The 18,074-nt window shown below is 42.8% G+C and overlaps 1 protein-coding gene across 1 annotated transcript in view; it reads left to right on the top strand.

The window, feature by feature from the left end:
* The window catches only part of hephl1b (hephaestin-like 1b), a 96,102-nt gene that overhangs the window by 26,213 nt on the left and 51,815 nt on the right, over positions 1 to 18,074 (top strand). The window contains 2 exon segments of the mRNA XM_064971064.1: positions 8,484 to 8,696; positions 9,045 to 9,218. Coding sequence (XP_064827136.1) covers positions 8,484 to 8,696; positions 9,045 to 9,218 — 387 coding nt within the window.

Here is an 18,074-nt window from a genome sequence, read left to right as displayed (position 1 = left end):
TCTAGTATCTCATCTAGTTTAGACGTCTCTAGTATCTCATCTAGTTAAGACGTCTCTAGTATCTCATCTAGTTTAGACGTCTCTCAGTATCTCATCTAGTTTAGACGTCTCTAGTATCTCATTTAGTTTAGACTTCTCTAGTATCTAATCTAGTTTAGACATTCATAATATCTCATTTAGTTTAGACTTCTCTAGTATCTCATCTAGTTTAGACATTCATAATATCTCATCTAGTTTAGACGTATCTCATCTAGTTTAAACATTCATAATATCTCATCTAGTTTAGACGTCTCTAGTATCTCATCTAGTTTAGACATTCTAGTATCTCATCTAGTTTAGACATTCATAATATCTCATCTAGTTTAGACGTCTCTAGTATCTCATCTAGTTTAGACATTCATAGTATCTCATCTAGTTTAGACTTCTCTAGTATCTCATCTAGTTTAGACTTCTCTAGTATCTCATCTAGTTTAGACATTCATCTGGTATCTCATCTAGTTTAGACGTCTCTAGTATCTCATCATCTAGTTTAGTATCTCATCTAGTTTAGACATTCATAATATCTCATCTAGTTTAGACGTCTCTAGTATCTCATCTAGTTTAGACGTCTCTAGTATCTCATCTAGTTCTAGACGTCTCTAGTATCTCATCTAGTTTAGACATTCATAATATCTCATCTAGTTAAGACGTCTCTAGTATCTCATCTAGTTTAGACTTCATAATATCTCATCTAGTTTAGACTTCTCTAGTATCTCATCTAGTTTAGACTTCTCTAGTATCTCATCTATTTTAGACATTCATAATATCTCATCTAGTTTAGACATCTCTAGTATCTCATTTAGTTTAGACGCCTCTCTAGTATCTCATCTAGTTTAGACTTCTCTAGTATCTCATTTAGTTTAGACGTCTCTAGTATCTCATCTAGTTTAGACATTCATAATATCTCATCTAGTTTAGACTATCTCATAGTATCTCATCTAGTTTAAGACATCTCTAGTATCTCATCTAGTTTAGACGTCTCTAGTATCTCATCTAGTTTAGACATTCATAATATCTCATCTAGTTTAGACGTCTCTAGTATCTCATCTAGTTTAGACTTCTCTAGTATCTCATCTAGTTTAGTTAATATCTCATCTAGACGTCTCTATATCTCATCTAGTTTAGACATTCATAATATCTCATCTAGTTTGGTCATATCTCATCTAGTTTAAACATTCATAATATCTCATCTAGTTTAGACGTCTCTCGTATCTCATCTAGTTTAGACATTCATAATATCTCATCTAGTTTAGACGTCAGATCTCATCTAGTTTAGAACTAGTATCTCATCTAGTTTAGACATTCATAATATCTCATCTAGTTTAGATTGGATATCTCATCTAGTTTAGACATTCATAATATCTCATCTAGTTTGTCTCTAGTATCTCATCTAGTTTAGACATTCATAATATCTCATCTAGTTTAGACGTCTCTAGTATCTCATCTAGTTTAGACATTCATAATATCTCATCTAGTTTAGACGTCTCTAGTATCTCATCTAGTTTAGACATTCATAATATCTCATCTAGTTTAGACGTCTCTAGTATCTCATCTAGTTTAGACATTCATAATATCTCATCTAGTTTAGACGTCTCTAGTATCTCATCTAGTTTAGACATTCATAATATCTCATCTAGTTTAGACGTCTCTAGTATCTCATCTAGTTTAGACATTCATAATATCTCATCTAGTTTAGACGTCTCTCGTATCTCATCTAGTTTAGACATTCATAATATCTCATCTAGTTTAGACGTCTCTAGTATCTCATCTAGTTTAGACGTTTAGTATCTCATCTAGTTTAGACATTCATAATATCTCATCTAGTTTAGACGTCTCTAGTATCTCATCTAGTTTAGACATTCATAATATCTCATCTAGTTTAGACGTCTCTAGTATCTCATCTAGTTTAGACGTCTCTAATTTCTCCATATAGTTCAGACATTCATAATATCTCCATTGAGTTGTGTTGTTGGCCAGGGTCTGAAGTGAGGACATTTGAACAGAACCAATCAGAGCAGAGCAGTGTGACCAGACCATCAGTAGCCGCAGACTCACACCAGGGTCCAGTTTCTCTCTCTTTCTCTCTGTCTGTTCCCAGCTGCTTTGTCTGTTGTTGGTTGGACATCTACAACGGAGCACAACTGGTTCTGGTCTATAATATCCTTCCTGGCAACACTGCTGTCTCTTCCCTACCTTGTTGTCTTTTTGGGCTGGTTGTTTGTCTAAAGAGAGCTGCTATTTTCAAGCCAGACTGGATCAGATAACAGGAAGACAGACAAAGACAACACAATAGAAACCGCCTTAGATAGATAATTAGACAGAGCTCCCAGATTGTGCATGTAGGATAGTGTGTTCTTACAAAGAGGAAAGAGAAGAGAGATGTTTTAGAGGCTGTCGTTACATACCAGGTATACAGTCAGAACACACTACAGTCGGCCTGTCTGCCACTGGAATTCACACAATGCCTCAGCCAGGCAGTTCCAGTCCGCTTCTGCTCTTCCAAGAATGGGGTTCTCTGTGATTTACCAACATTCTTCTGTCCCGTGGTGTCCTGGCTTGCCTCTGCTCTCTCTCTCTCTCTCTCTGCTTTCTCTCTCTCTGTCTCTCTCTCTCTCTCTCTCTCTGCTCTCTCTCTCTTTCTCTCTCTCTCTCTCTCTCTCTGCTCTCTCTCTGCTTTCTCTCTCTCTCTCTCTCTTTCTCTCTCTCTCTCTCTCTGTCTCTCTCTCTCAATTTTTCAATTCAATTCAATTCAAGGGGCTTTATTGGCATGGGAAACATGTGTTAAAATTGCCAAAGCAAGTAAGGTATATAATATATAAAGTGAAATAAACAATACAAATTAACAGTAGACATCACACATACAGAAGTTTCAAAACAATAAAGACATTACAAATGTCGTATTATATATATATATATATACAGCGTTTTTACAATGTGCAAATGGTAAAGGACACAAGATAAAATAAATAAGCATAGATATGGGTTGTATTTACAATGGTGCGTGTTCTTCACTGGTTGCCCTTTTCTCGTGGCAACAGGTCACAAATCTTGCTGCTCTGATGGCACACTGTGGAATTTCACCCAGTAGATATGGGAGTTTTTCAAAATTGGATTTGTTTTCGAATTCTTTGTGGATCTGTGTAATCTGAGGGAAATATGTCTCTCTAATATGGTCATACATTGGGCAGGAGGTTAGGAAGTGCAGCTCAGTTTCCACCTCATTTTGTGGGCAGTGAGCACATAGCCTGTCTTCTCTTGAGAGCCATGTCTGCCTACGGCGGCCTTTCTCAATAGCAAGGCTATGCGCGCTGAGTCTGTACATAGTCAAAGCTTTCCTTAATTTTGGGTCAGTCACAGTGGTCAGGTATTCTGCCGCTGTGTACTCTCTGTGTAGGGCCAAATAGCATTCTAGTTTGCTCTGTTTTTTTGTTAATTCTTTCCAATGTGTCAAGTAATTATCTTTTTGTTTTCTCATGATTTGGTTGGGTCTAATTGTGCTGCTGTCATGGGGCTCTGTAGGGTGTGTTTGTGAACAGAGCCCCAGGACCAGCTTGCTTAGGGACTCTTCTCCAGGTTCATCTCTCTGTAGGTGATGGCTTTGTTGTGGAAGGTTTGGGAATCGCTTCCTTTTAGGTGGTTATAGAATTTAACAGCTCTTTTCTGGATTTTGATAATTAGTGGGTATCGGCCTAATTCTGCTCTGCATGCATTATTTGGTGTTCTACGTTGTACACTGAGGATATTTTTGCAGAATTCTGCGTGCAGAGTCTCAATTTGGTGTTTGTCCCATTTTGTGAAGTCTTGGTTGGTGAGCGGACCCCAGACCTCACAACCATAAAGGGCAATGGGCTCTATGACTGATTCAAGTATTTTTAGCCAAATCCTAATTGGTATGTTGAAATTTATGTTCCTTTTGATGGCATAGAATGCCCTTCTTGCATTGTCTCTCAGATCGTTCACAGCTTTGTGGAAGTTACCTGTGGCGCTGATGTTTAGGCCAAGGTATGTATAGTTTTTTGTGTGCTCTAGGGCAACAGTGTCTAGATGGAATTTGTATTTGTGGTCCTGGTGACTGGACCTTTTTTGGAACACCATTATTTTGGTCTTACTGAGATTTACTTTCAGGGCCCAGGTCTGACAGAATCTGTGCATAAGATCTAGGTGCTGCTGTAGGCCCTCCTTGGTTGGTGACAGAAGCACCAGATCATCAGCAAACAGCAGACATTTGACTTCAGATTCTAGTAGGGTGAGGCCGGGTGCTGCAGACTTTTCTAGTGCCCGCGCCAGTTCGTTGATATATATGTTGAAGAGGGTGGGGCTTAAGCTGCATCCCTGTCTAACCCCACGACCCTGTGTGAAGAAATTTGTGTTTTTTTGCCAATTTTAACCGCACACTTGTTGTTTGTGTACATGGATTTTATGATGTCGTATGTTTTACCCCCAACACCACTTTCCATCAGTTTGTATAGCAGACCCTCATGCCAAATTGAGTCGAAGGCTTTTTTGAAATCAACAAAGCATGAGAAGACTTTGCCTTTGTTTTGGTTTGTTTGGTTGTCAATTAGGGTGTGCAGGGTGAATACATGGTCTGTTGTACGGTAATTTGGTAAAAAGCCAATTTGACATTTGCTCAGTACATTGTTTTCATTGAGGAAGTGTACGAGTCTGCTGTTAATGATAATGCAGAGGATTTTCCCAAGGTTACTGTTGACGCATATTCCACGGTAGTTATTGGGGTCAAATTTGTCTCCATTTTTGTGGATTGGGGTGATCAGTCCTTGGTCTCTCTCTCTCTCTCTCTCTCTCTCTCTCTCTCTCTCTCTCTCTCTGCTTTCTCTCTGCTCTCTCTCTGCTTTCTCTCTCTCTCTCTGCTTTCTCTCTCTCCACCTCTCTCTCTCCACCTCTCTCTCTCTCTGCTTTCTCTCTCTCTCTCTCCACTCTCTCTCTCTCTCTCTCTCTCTCTCTCTCTCTCTCTCTCTCTCTCTCTCTCTCTCCCCTCTCTCTCTCTCTCTCTCTGTCTCTCTCTCTCTCTCTCCACCTCTCTCTCTCAATTCAATTTAAGGGATTTATTGGCATGGGAAACATATGTTTACATTGCCAACACAAGGAAAATAGATAATAAACAGTAAACATTACACTCACAAAAGTTCCAAAAGAATAAAGACATTTCAAATGTCATAATAAATAAAATAAAATGAAAAAAATGTCATAATAAATCAAATCAAATTGTATTGTCACATACACATGGTTAGCAGATGTTATTGGTCACATACAGATGGTTAGCAGATGTTATTGGTCACATACAGATGGTTAGCAGATGTTATTGGTCACATACACATGGTTAGCAGATGTTATTGGTCACATACACATGGTTAGCAGATGTTATTGGTCACATACACATGGTTAGCAGATGTTATTGGTCACATACACATGGTTAGCAGATGTTATTGGTCACATACACATGGTTAGCAGATGTTATTGGTCACATACACTTGGTTATCAGATGTTATTGGTCACATACACATGGTTAGCAGATGTTAATGCGAGTGTAGCGAAGTGCTTGTGCTTCTTGTTCTGACCGTGCAGTAATATCTAACGAGTAATCTAACATAACAATTCCACAACAACAAAGGAATGAATAAGAATATGTACTTATAAATATATGGATGAGCGATGGCCGAACAGCATAGGCAAGATGCATTTGATGGTATCGAGTACAATAAATACATATGAGATGAGTAATGTAGGTTATGAAAACATTATATAAAGTGGCATTGATTAAAGTGGCTAGTGATACATTTATTACATCCAATTATTAATTATTAAAGTGTCTGGAGTTGAGTCAGTGTGTTGGCAGCAGCCTCTCAATGTTAGTGGTGGCTGGTTAACAGTCTGATGGCCTTGAGATAGAAGCTGTTTTTCAGTCTCTCGATCCCAGCTTTGATGCACCTGTACTGATCTCGCCTTCTGGATGATAGTGGAGAGCCTTACGGTTGTGGGCGGAGCAGTTGTCGTACCAGGCGGTGATACAGCCCGACAGGATGCTCTCGATTGTGCATCTGTAAAAGTTTGTGAGTGCTTTTGGTGACAAGCCGAATTTCTTCAGCCTCCTGAGGTTGAAGAGGCGCTGCTGCACCTTCTTCACGATGCTGTCTGTGTGAGTGGACCATTTCAGTTTGTCTGTGATGTGTATGCCGAGGAACTTAAAACTTACTACCCTCTCCACTACTGTTCCATCAATGTGGATAGGGGGGTGTTCCCTCTGCTTTTTCCTGAAGTCCACAATCATCTCCTTAGTTTTGTTGACGTTGAGTGTGAGGTTATTTTCCTGACACCACACTCCGAGGGCCCTCACCTCCTCCCTGTAGGCCGTCTCGCCGTTGTTGGTAATCAAGCCTACCGCTGTTGTGTCGTCCGCAATCTTGATGATTGAGCGTGTATGGCCACGCAGACGTGGGTGAACAGGGAGTACAGGAGAGGGCTCAGAACGCACCCTTGAGGATCCCCAGCTTTGAGCATCAGCGGGGTTGAGATGTTGTTTCCTACCCTCACTACCTTGGGGCGTCCCGTCAGAAAGTCCAGGACCCAGTTGCACAGGGCGGGGTCAAGATCTTTTCAGATGTCATATTATGTGCAAATAATTAAAGTACAAAAGGGAAAATAAATAAACATAAATATGGGTTGTATTTGAAATGGTGTTTGTTCTTCACTGCCTTTTCTTGTGGCAACAGGTCACACATCTTGCTGCTGTGATGGCACTCTGTGGTATTTCACCCAGCAGATATGGGAGTTTATCCAAATTGGGTTTGTTTTCGAATTCTTTGTGGGTCTGCGTAATCTGAGGGAAATATGTGTCTCTAATATGGTCATACATTGGACGGAGGTTAGGAAGTGCAGCTCAGTTTCCACCTCATTTTGTGGGCAGTAAGCACATAGCCTGTCTTTTCTTGAGAGCCAGGTCTGCCTACGGCGACCTTTCTCAATAGCAAGGCTATGCTCACTGAGTCTGTACATAGTCAAAGCTTTCCTTAAGTTTGGGTCAGTCACAGTGGTCAGGTATTCTGCCACTGTGTACTCTCTGTTTAGGGTCAGTCACAGTGGTCAGGTATTCTGCCACTGAGTACTCTCTGTTTAGGGCCAAATAGCATTCTAGTTTACTCTGTTGTTTTGTTCATTCTTTCCAATGTGTCAAGTTTGAGTTTTTTTATGATTTGGTTGGGTCTCTCTCTGTCTCTCTGTCTCTCTGTCTCTCTCTCTCTCTCTCTCTCTCTCTCTGTCTCTCTGTCTCTCTCTCTCTCTCTCTCTCTCTGTCTCTCTGTCTCTCTCTCTCTCTGTCTCTCTCTCTCTCTCTCTCTCTGCGTCTCTCTGTGTTTCTCTCTCTCACACTCTCTCTCTCTGTCTCTGTCTCTCTCTCTCCCTCTCTGTGTCTCTCTCTCCCTGTCTCTCTCCCTGTCTCTCTCCCTGTCTCTCTCTCTGTTTCTCTCTCTCTCTGTTTCTCTCTCTCTCTGTCTGTGTCTGTGTGTCTGTGTCTGTGTGTGTGGTTATTTCCAGTACAGTATGTAGGAACAAGAATCGATAACATGACTGTGACTTCACTGTGTCAGGTGACTTCAGACCCAAAGGTTACTGCTTCTCCATCTGTGTTGATAGGGCACACACACACACACACACACACACACACACACACACACACACACACACACACACACACACACACACACGTGGCGGTTGGAGTTTGAATGGAGATAAGCCAGGCAGGGACGGATGTCATCAGGTCATAACCGTTAATTGGAGATAAGATTATATGAAACTAGCAGACAAACACACAACAGCTCTAACACTGTTCATACTTCAGATATACAAGTCAGGTGTACAAGTATTACAACATTACAAATAGTCAAAGAAAGTTAGCACCAGTTCTCTAACTATATTGTAGATATGTGTTTCTCCATCTCTCCGCTAGGGGCGCTGTATCCAGGAGCCAGCTATACCTACCCCTGGCTATATAATAATATAATACTGCATCTCTCCACTAGGGGCGCTGTATCCAGGAGCCAGCTATACCTACCTCTGGCTATATAATAATATAGTACTGCATCTCTCCACTAGGGGCGCTGTATCCAGGAGCCAGCTATACCTACCTCTGGCTATATAATAATATAATACTGCATCTCTCCACTAGGGGCGCTGTATCCAGGAGCCAGCTATACCTACCTCTGGCTATATAATAATATAATACTGCATCTCTCCACTAGGGGCGCTGTATCCAGGAGCCAGCTATACCTACCTCTGGCTATATAATAATATAATACTGCATCTCTCCACTAGGGGCGCTGTATCCAGACGGTACATCAGACAGACTGAAGCAGGATGAGTGTTGGCCCCGGGGCCAGCTATACGTACCCCTGGCTATATAATAATATAATACTGCATCTCTCCACTAGGGGCGCTGTATCCAGACGGTACATCAGACAGACTGAAGCAGGATGACAGTGTTGGCCCCGGGGCCAGCTATACGTACCGCTGGGAGGTTCGTCCTGAGTTCTCCCCTACAGAGGGAGACGCAGCCTGTCTGACCTGGGTATACCACTCACATGTAGAGGCTCCTAGAGATATCACTTCTGGACTCATAGGAGCTCTGCTCACCTGCAAGAAAGGTTAGTGTGTTCCCCTACCTTCAACACTTATTATACTCACCTGAGAGAAGGGTCTGTGGGATGGTGAGTGTGTGTGTGTGTCTGTGTGTGTGTGTGTGTTAACCTGTGAACTACCTATGAACCCTTTATGAAGCCTATGTCAATTAATACACATCAATGTAAATTGTTGCCCATCATACCTTAATCTGTACTGAGATGAAGACGTTGTTCTGATGTATAAATGTCTAGATGTAAATCTGGTGTTGTGTCAACCAGGTGTCCTGACAGAGGAGGGTCGTGTAGATGTAGACAGAGACGTTGCTCTGATGTATAAATGTCTAGATGTAAATCTGGTGTTGTGTCAACCAGGTGTCCTGACAGAGGAGGGTCGTGTAGATGTAGACAGAGACGTGGTTCTGATGTTCAACGTGGTGGATGAGTCTATGAGCTGGTACCAGGAACACAACATCCAGACCTTCTGTTCTGACCCCGCCTCCCTCGACCCTGATGACCCAGACTTCCAGGAGTCCAACATGATGCATGGTGGGTAATCAAGCCCTGCCTGCTAGAACAAACCCTAAAAACACCTCCCTTTCTTTCTCGCTCTCATCCCCCTTCTCTCCCACAAGTCCTTTCCTCTTCCTACCCAGGATCCCCCATTTCTCCCCCATTTCTTCCTATCCTCCCTCCCCCCATGTGAAAAGGCTGGCCGATGCCCTTCACATAAAAAGATTTTTACTAAAAGTGAAGAACAGTTTATTCTCAAAATAAGATATTTATTTTGAATAAATAGATATATACAAAAACAGGCTAGAAAATTGAAAACAAGGGTTAAGACAAGGGTTAATGTTTGTGACCTCAAATACAACAAACAGGCTCACCTCTCAAATCTAATTGTAATCTAATGTTATTTGTCACATGCTTCGTACACAATGTTTGGTTTACTCAGTCGATGTGGCGGGGTACTAGGTAATTGAGTAGTTCTATGTACACAGTGCAGTTGGGGTACTAGGTAATATATAATTGAGTAGTACATTGAGGTTATATGTACACAGTGCAGTTGGGGTACTAGGTAATTGAGTAGTACTATGTACACAGTGCAGTTAGGGTACTAGGTAACTGAGTAGTACATTGAGGCAATATGTACACAGTGCAGTTGGGGTACTAGGTAATTGAGTAGTACTATGTACACAGTGCAGTTGGGGTACTAGGTAATTGAGTAGTACATTGAGGTTATATGTACACAGTGCAGTTGGGGTACTAGGTAATTGAGTAGTACATTGAGGCTATATGTACACAGTGCAGTTGGGGTACTAGGTAATTGAGTAGTACTATGTACACAGTGCAGTTGGGGTACTAGGTAATTGAGTAGTACATTGAGGTTATATGTACACAGTGCAGTTGGGGTACTAGGTAATTGAGTAGTACATTGATGCTATATGTACACAGTGCAGTTGGGGTACTAGGTAATTGAGTAGTACTATGTACACAGTGCAGTTGGGGTACTAGGTAATTGAGTAGTACATTGAGGTTATATGTACACAGTGCAGTTGGGGTACTAGGTAATCGAGTAGTACTATGTACACAGTGCAGTTGGGGTACTAGGTAATTGAGTAGTACATTGAGGCTATATGTACACAGTGCAGTTGGGGTACTAGGTAATTGAGTAGTACTATGTACACAGTGCAGTTGGGGTACTAGGTAATTGAGTAGTACTATGTACACAGTGCAGTTGGGGTACTAGGTAATTGAGTAGTACTATGTACACAGTGCAGTTGGGGTACTAGGTAATTGAGTAGTACTATGTACACAGTGCAGTTGGGACGTATTCAGACCCCTTCAGTTTAAAAAAATTCAATGTAAACACAATACCCCGTAACGACAAAGGGAAAACAGGTTTTTAGATGTTTGCAAATATATAAAAATAAAAAACATAAAATACATTATTTACATTAGTATTCAGCCCCTTTGCTATGAGATTTGAAATTGAGCTCAGGTGCATCCTGTTTCCATTGATCCTCCTTGAGAGGTTTCAACAACTTTATATGAGTTCATCTGTGGTTAATTCAATTGATTGGACATGATTTTACTCCATGTGTAACTCTGTGTCGTTGCATGTGTCGAACTGCTTTGCTTTATCCTGGCCAGGTCGCAATTGTAAATGAGAACTTGTTCTCAACTTGCCTACCTGGTTAAATAAAGGTGAAATTAAAAATAAAAAAACATTTGGAAAGGCACACAACTTTCTATATGAGTAAGTAAGTAAGTAAGTATGTATGTAAGTATGTGTGTGTAGAGTCAGTGTAAGTGTGTGTGTGTAGAGTCAGTGTAAGTGTGTGTGTATAGAGTCAGTGTAAGTGTGTGTGTGTAGAGTCAGTGTAAGTGTGTGTGTGTATAGTCAGTGTAAGTGTGTGTGTGTAGAGTCAGTGTAAAAAAGGGTCTTGTTCAGCTGTCTTGTTCAGCTGTCTTGTTCAGCTGTCTTGTTTAGCAGTCTTGTTCAGCTGTCTTGTTCAGCTGTCTTGTTCAGCAGTCTTGTTCAGCAGTCTTGTTCAGCTGTCTTGTTCAGCTGTCTTGTTCAGCATTCTTGTTCAGCTGTCTTGTTCAGCATTCTTGTTCAGCATTCTTGTTCAGCTGTCTTGTTCAGCTGTCTTGTTCAGCATTCTTGTTCAGCATTCTTGTTCAGCTGTCTTGTTCAGCATTCTTGTTCAGCATTCTTGTTCAGCTGTCTTGTTCAGCATTCTTGTTCAGCATTCTTGTTCAGCATTCTTGTTCAGCATTCTTGTTCAGCTGTCTTGTTCAGCATTCTTGTTCAGCTGTCTTGTTCAGCTGTCTTGTTCAGCATTCTTGTTCGGCATTCTTGTTCAGCTGTCTTGTTCAGCATTCTTGTTCAGCATTCTTGTTCAGCATTCTTGTTCAGCTGTCTTGTTCAGCATTCTTGTTCAGCTGTCTTGTTCAGCATTCTTGTTCAGCATTCTTGTTCAGCATTCTTGTTCAGCATTCTTGTTCAGCTGTCTTGTTCAGCTGTCTTGTTCAGCATTCTTGTTCAGCATTCTTGTTCAGCTGTCTTGTTCAGCATTCTTGTTCAGCATTCTTGTTCAGCTGTCTTGTTCAGCATTCTTGTTCAGCATTCTTGTTCAGCATTCTTGTTCAGCATTCTTGTTCAGCTGTCTTGTTCAGCATTCTTGTTCAGCTGTCTTGTTCAGCTGTCTTGTTCAGCATTCTTGTTCGGCATTCTTGTTCAGCTGTCTTGTTCAGCATTCTTGTTCAGCATTCTTGTTCAGCATTCTTGTTCAGCTGTCTTGTTCAGCATTCTTGTTCAGCTGTCTTGTTCAGCATTCTTGTTCAGCATTCTTGTTCAGCATTCTTGTTCAGCTGTCTTGTTCAGCATTCTTGTTCAGCATTCTTGTTCAGCATTCTTGTTCAGCATTCTTGTTCAGCATTCTTGTTCAGCTGTCTTGTTCAGCATTCTTGTTCAGCATTCTTATGGCTTGGGGGTAGAATCTGTCCAGTGTCCTGTTGGTTCCAGACTTGGTGCACTGGTACTGCTTGCCATGTGGTAGCAGAGTGGACCGTCTACGGCCTGGAGTCTTTGACAATTTTTGGGGGGGTTCTTCCTCTGACACCACCTGGCATAGAGAACCTGGATGTACTGGGCTGTACACATCACCCTCCGTAGTGCCTTGTGATTGCCGAACCAAGCGGTGATGCAGCCTGTCAGGATGCTCTCGATGGTGCAGCTGTAGAACTTTTTGAAGATCCGAGGGCCCATAACAAATATTTTCAGCCTCCTGAGGGGGAAGAGGAGATGTCGTGCCCTCTTCACAACTGTGGTGGTGTATTTGGACCATGATAGATCCTTAGTGATGTGGACACTGAGGAATTTGAAGCTCTCAACCTGCTCCACCACAGCCCCGTCGATGTGTGTCTGTGTGTGCAGGTTAACAGAGCTGTGAGAGAGAGAGAGAGGAGAGAGAGAGAGAGAGAGAGAGAGAGAGAGGAGAGAGAGGAGAGAGAGAGAGAGAGAGAGAGAGAGAGAGAGACACAGAGAGGAGAGGAGAGAGAGAGACACAGAGACACAGACACAGAGGGAGGGAGAGACACAGGGACAGAGCTCTGTGTGCGCAGGTTTAATCTGTTCAGTCTACTGCGGGTGTAGAGGTGCGCCAACTCCCTAATGGCATTTCTCCAGCAAACATTTACACACCTGTGTCTGGTTCAGGCAATTAGTGAGAGAAGCCAACAATTAGCCAACCTGTTCTAACAAGAAAACATTCAATTAAAGACAATCAAGTGGTTGAAGTGAAATGGTGGAAAAGATATGAAGATGACAGACTCATAACGTACACAGCAAGACTGGGAGTTTTGTCTGTTCACATTGTCACAGCCCCTTGTCAGTGATGGGCAACACCATTGTGTCTTTCCATCTTCTTGTTGTCCTCTTGCCAGGACTTGTACATGATATACTTTGTGACTGGTAATACAAGGAGATACATTCTCAGATCTTCTAATCTCATTTATAAACTGAATGTTCCCTCATGTCCTGAGTGTCTCCCCATGTCCTGAGTGTCCCCATGTCCTGAATGTCCCCCTCCCGTCTCCCCATGTCCTGAATGTCCCTGACTAGCAGGCTGAATACTGAGACAGAATGTCCTGTCTCCCCATGTCCTGAATGTCCCTGAGTAGCAGGCTGAATACTGAGACAGAATGTCCCGTCTCCCCATGTCCTGAATGTCCCTGACTAGCAGGCTGAATACTGAGACAGAATGTCCTGTCTCCCCATGTCCTGAATGTCCCCTCTCCTCTCATCTCCCCATGTCCTGAATGTCCCTGACTAGCAGGCTGAATACTGAGACAGAATGTCCTGTCTCCCCATGTCCTGAATGTCCCCTCTCCTCTCGTCTCCCCATGTCCTGAATGTCCCCTCTCCTCCCGTCTCCCCATGTCCTGAATGTCCCTCTCCTGAATACTGAGACAGAATGTCTCCCCATGTCCTGAGTGTCCCTGACTAGCAGGCTGAATACTGAGACAGAATGTCCCGTCTCCCCATGTCCTGAGTGTCCCTGAGTAGCAGGCTGAATACTGAGACAGAATGTCCCCTCTCCTCTCGTCTCCCCATGTCCTGAGTGTCCCCTCTCCTCTCGTCTCCCCATGTCCTGAATGTCCCCTCTCCTCTCGTCTGTCCTGGCAGCCTGTAAAGGGGACATGTTTGGCAACCTGCCTGCCCAGCTGGTCTAGTGGATTATCAGTAGCAGATGCAGACTCTAGTGCAGTAGAAGCCCATTGTTCGCCCGTCTTGAAATAGCTGATGGTCCATTCTGCCTCCCAGGAGAGTTTTCAGCTGTTATCGTGAATACTGTAAACATTCCACCTCAGGACAACACCAGTATGTGAACCCTGTGGAATTTCCTAGATTTCTGTATAAATTGGTCATAAAATTTGAACTAATCTTCATCTGAGACACAACAATAGACAAACACAGTCTGCTTAATCTAATAACACACGCACAATTATACACAATTATACAGTTTTCATGTATTTTATTGAACACACAGTGTAAACATTCACAGTGCATTGTGGGAAAAGTATGTGAACACCTTTACTAACTGGTCACCCCTCCTTTGACAGCAATATCTTCAACAAAAGTTTTCTTTAGTTGTGGATCAGACCTCCACAACGGTCAGGAGGAATTTTGGACCATTCCTCTTTAAAAAACTGTTTCAGTTCAGCAATATTCTTGGGATGTCTGGTGTGAACCCTCTCTCTCGAGGTCATGGCCCAGCACCTCAATCGGGTTGAGGTCAGGACTCTGACTGGGCCACTCAGGTCCTGAGGTCAGGACTCTTACTGAGACGGGCCACTCAGGTTGAGGTCAGGACTCTGGACTGGGCCACTCAGGTAGCAGATGAGGTCAGGACTCTGACTGGGCCAACTCCCAGGTTGAGGTCAGGACTCTGACTGGGCCACTCAGGTTGAGGTCAGGACTCTGACTGGGCCACTCAGGTTGATCTGAGACACAACAATAGACAAACACAGGTCAGGACTCTGACTGGGCCACTCAGGTTGAATCAGGACACTGACTGGGCCACTCAGTTTTGAGGTCAGGACTCTGACTGGGCCACTCAGGTTGAGGTCATGACTCTGACTGGGCCATATCTTCAGGTTGAGGTCAGGACTCTGACTGGGCCACTCAGGTGGGAGGTCAGGACTCTGACTGGGCCACTCGGGTTGAGGTCAGGACTCTGACTGGGCCACTCAGGTTGAGGTCAGGACTCTGACTGGGCCACTCAGGTTGAGGTCAGGACTCTGACTGGGCCACTCAGGTTGAGGTCAGGACTCTGACTGGGCCACTCAGGTTGAGGTCAGGACTCTGACTGGGCCACTCAGGTTGAGGTCAGGACTCTGACTGGGCCACTCCAGAAGGCGTATTTTCTTCTGTTGTTGATTTACTTCTGTGTTTTGGGCCATTGTCCTGTTGCATCACCCAACTTCTGTTGAGCTTCAATTGGCAGACAGATAGGGAGGAGGTCAGAGACCTGGCCGTGTGGTTCCAGGACAACAATCTCTCCTTCAACGTGATCAAGACAAAGGAGATGATTGTGGACTACAGGAAAAAAAAGACAGAGCACGCCCCAATTCTCATCAACGGAGCTGTAGTGGAGCAAGTTGAGAGCTACAAGTCTCTTGGGGTCCAAGAATATCAAGACCGTCATAAAGAGAGCACGACAAAACCTATTCCACCTCAGGAGAAAATATTTGGCATGGGTCCTCAGATCCTCAAAAGGTTCTACAGCTGCACCATCGAGTGCATCCTGACTGGTTGCATCACTGCCTGGTATGGCAACTGCTCGGCCTCCGACTGCAAGGCACTACAGAGGGTAGTGTGAACGGCCCAGTACATCACTGGGGCCAAGCTTCCTGCCATCCAGGACCTCTATACCAGGCGGTATCAGAGGAAGGCCCTATAGAGGGTAGAGCGTACGGCCCAGTACATCACTGGGGCCAAGCTTCCTGCCATCCAGGACCTCTATACCAGGCGTTATCAGAGGAAGGCCCTATAGAGGGTAGAGCGTACGGCCCAGTACATCACTGGGGCCAAGCTTCCTGCCATCCAGGACCTCTATACCAGGCGTTATCAGAGGAAGGCCCTATAGAGGGTAGAGCGTACGGCCCAGTACATCACTGGGGCCAAGCTTCCTGCCATCCAGGACCTCTATACCAGGCGGTATCAGAGGAAGGCCCTAAGCCCCTTTTTACTCAATTTCCGCCTGAATGACGTGCCCAAAGTAAACTGCCTGTAGCTCAGGCCCTGAAGCCTGGATATGTATATAATTGGTACCATTGGAAAGGAAACACTTTGGAGTTGGTACAAATGTTAGAACAATGTAGGAGACCGTAACACAATAGATATGGTAGGAGAAAATCCAAATAAAAAACAACTGGATTTTTTTTTTTTGAGAGACCATCCTCTTAGAAATGCAACAGAAAGGTCATATTAAAAATGAGCTCCTTGGATGCAATTACTATGGCTTCCACAGGGTGTCAGCAGTCTATGTTCAAGGTTTCAGGCTTGTAACTTCAAAAACGAATAACAGATAACAGTTTTAGTAGTCTTGGAAATCCGTGTTTGCGCGCGCCATGAAGAAATTACGCACCTGCTAAAATCGGTTTCCTATTGAACATACTTCTTTCCGAAATAAATATTATAGTTTGATTACATTTTAGGGTACCTGAGGAGTAGATAGAAACGTAATTTGACTTGTTGAAACAAAGTTTAGGGGAAGATTTTCAGATTCCTTTCTCTTCATGTTGAACAAGTGGATTACTCAAATCGATGTCGCCAACTAAACAGACTTTTTGGGATATAAAGAAGGATTTTTTCTAACAAAACGACGCTGCGTGTTATAGCTGGAACCCTTTGGATGACAAATCAGAGGAAGATTTTCAAGAAGTAAGTGAATATTTCATCTTTATACTAGTGGTCGACCGATTTTTCAACGCCGATACTGAAAAAAAGGACCAAAAAAAGCCGATACCGATTAATCGGACAATTTTTTTTTTTTTTATTTTTTTTTTCTTATTTTTTTTTTTTACATTTATTTGTAATAATGACAATTACAACAATACTGAATGAACACTTATTTTAACTTAATATAATCCATCAATAAAATCAATTTAACCTCAAATAAATAATGAAACATGTTCAATTTGGTTTAAATAATGCAAAAACAAAGTGTTGGAGAAGAAAGTAAAAGTGCAATATGTGCTATGTACGAAAGCTAACGTTTAAGTTTCTGGCTCAGAACATGAGAACATATGAAAGCTGCTGGTTCCTTTTAACATGAGTCTTCAATATTCCCAGGTAAGAAGTTTTAGGTTGTAGTTATTATAGGAATTATAGGACTATTTCTCTCTATACCATTTGTATTCCATATACCTTTGACTAATGGATGTTCTTATAGGCACTTTAGTATTGCCAGTGTAACTGTATAGCTTCCATCCCTCTCCTCGCCGCTACTTGGGCTCGAACCAGGAACACATCGAACAGCCACCCTCGAAGCAGCGTTGCCCATGCAGAGCAAGGGGAACAACTACTCCAAGTCTCAGAGTGAGTGACGTTTGAAACGCTATTAGCGCGCACCCCGCTAACTAGCTAGCCATTTCACATTTGTTACACCAGCCTAATCTAGTTGATAGGCTTAAAGTCATAAACAACTGCTGGCAAAACTCACAAAAGTGCTGTTTGAATGAATGCTTACGAGCCTGCTGGTGCCTTCCGTCGCTCAGTCAGACTGCTCTATGATATCATAGACTTAATTATAACATAATAACACACAGAAATGCGAGCCGTAGGTCATTAACATGGTCGAATCCGGAATCCATCATCTCGAAAACAAAACGTTTATTCTTTCAGTGAAATACGGAACCGTTACGTAAATACGGAACCGTTACGTATTTTATCTTAACGGGTGGCATCCCTAAGTCTAAATATTCCTGTTACATTGCACAACCTTCGGCCAATCCGATTAATTGGTCGACCTCTACTTTTCTACTTATAAGTGAATGTATGAAAGCTGTGCCGGTGGAAAAAGACTTGTGGGGCGCCATCTTCAAACAATCGCATGTTTTTCGCCCTAATAGCTACTGTAAATCGGACAGTGCAGTTAGATTAACAAGAATGTAACCTTTCAGCCGATATAAGACACTTATATGTACCTAAATGTTTAATATCCATAGTGTTTATGATTATTTATTTGAATTTCGCGCCCTCCAGTTTCACCGGAAGTTGCCGCGCTAGCGGGACGCCTAGCTTTAAGGAGCCTCATTCTAAGATCTAGTCGCGATGTTGCCATCTTCATCATCTTTCAATGATGTTAGCATGTTCCAGAGATTTCTGTAAGT

The sequence above is a fragment of the Oncorhynchus masou genome, chromosome 8 (assembly GCF_036934945.1).
Source record: "Oncorhynchus masou masou isolate Uvic2021 chromosome 8, UVic_Omas_1.1, whole genome shotgun sequence".
NCBI lineage: Eukaryota > Metazoa > Chordata > Actinopteri > Salmoniformes > Salmonidae > Oncorhynchus > Oncorhynchus masou.
The sequence above is the reverse complement of the archived record's forward strand: the minus strand, read 5'-3'. Positions and strand labels throughout refer to the sequence as shown.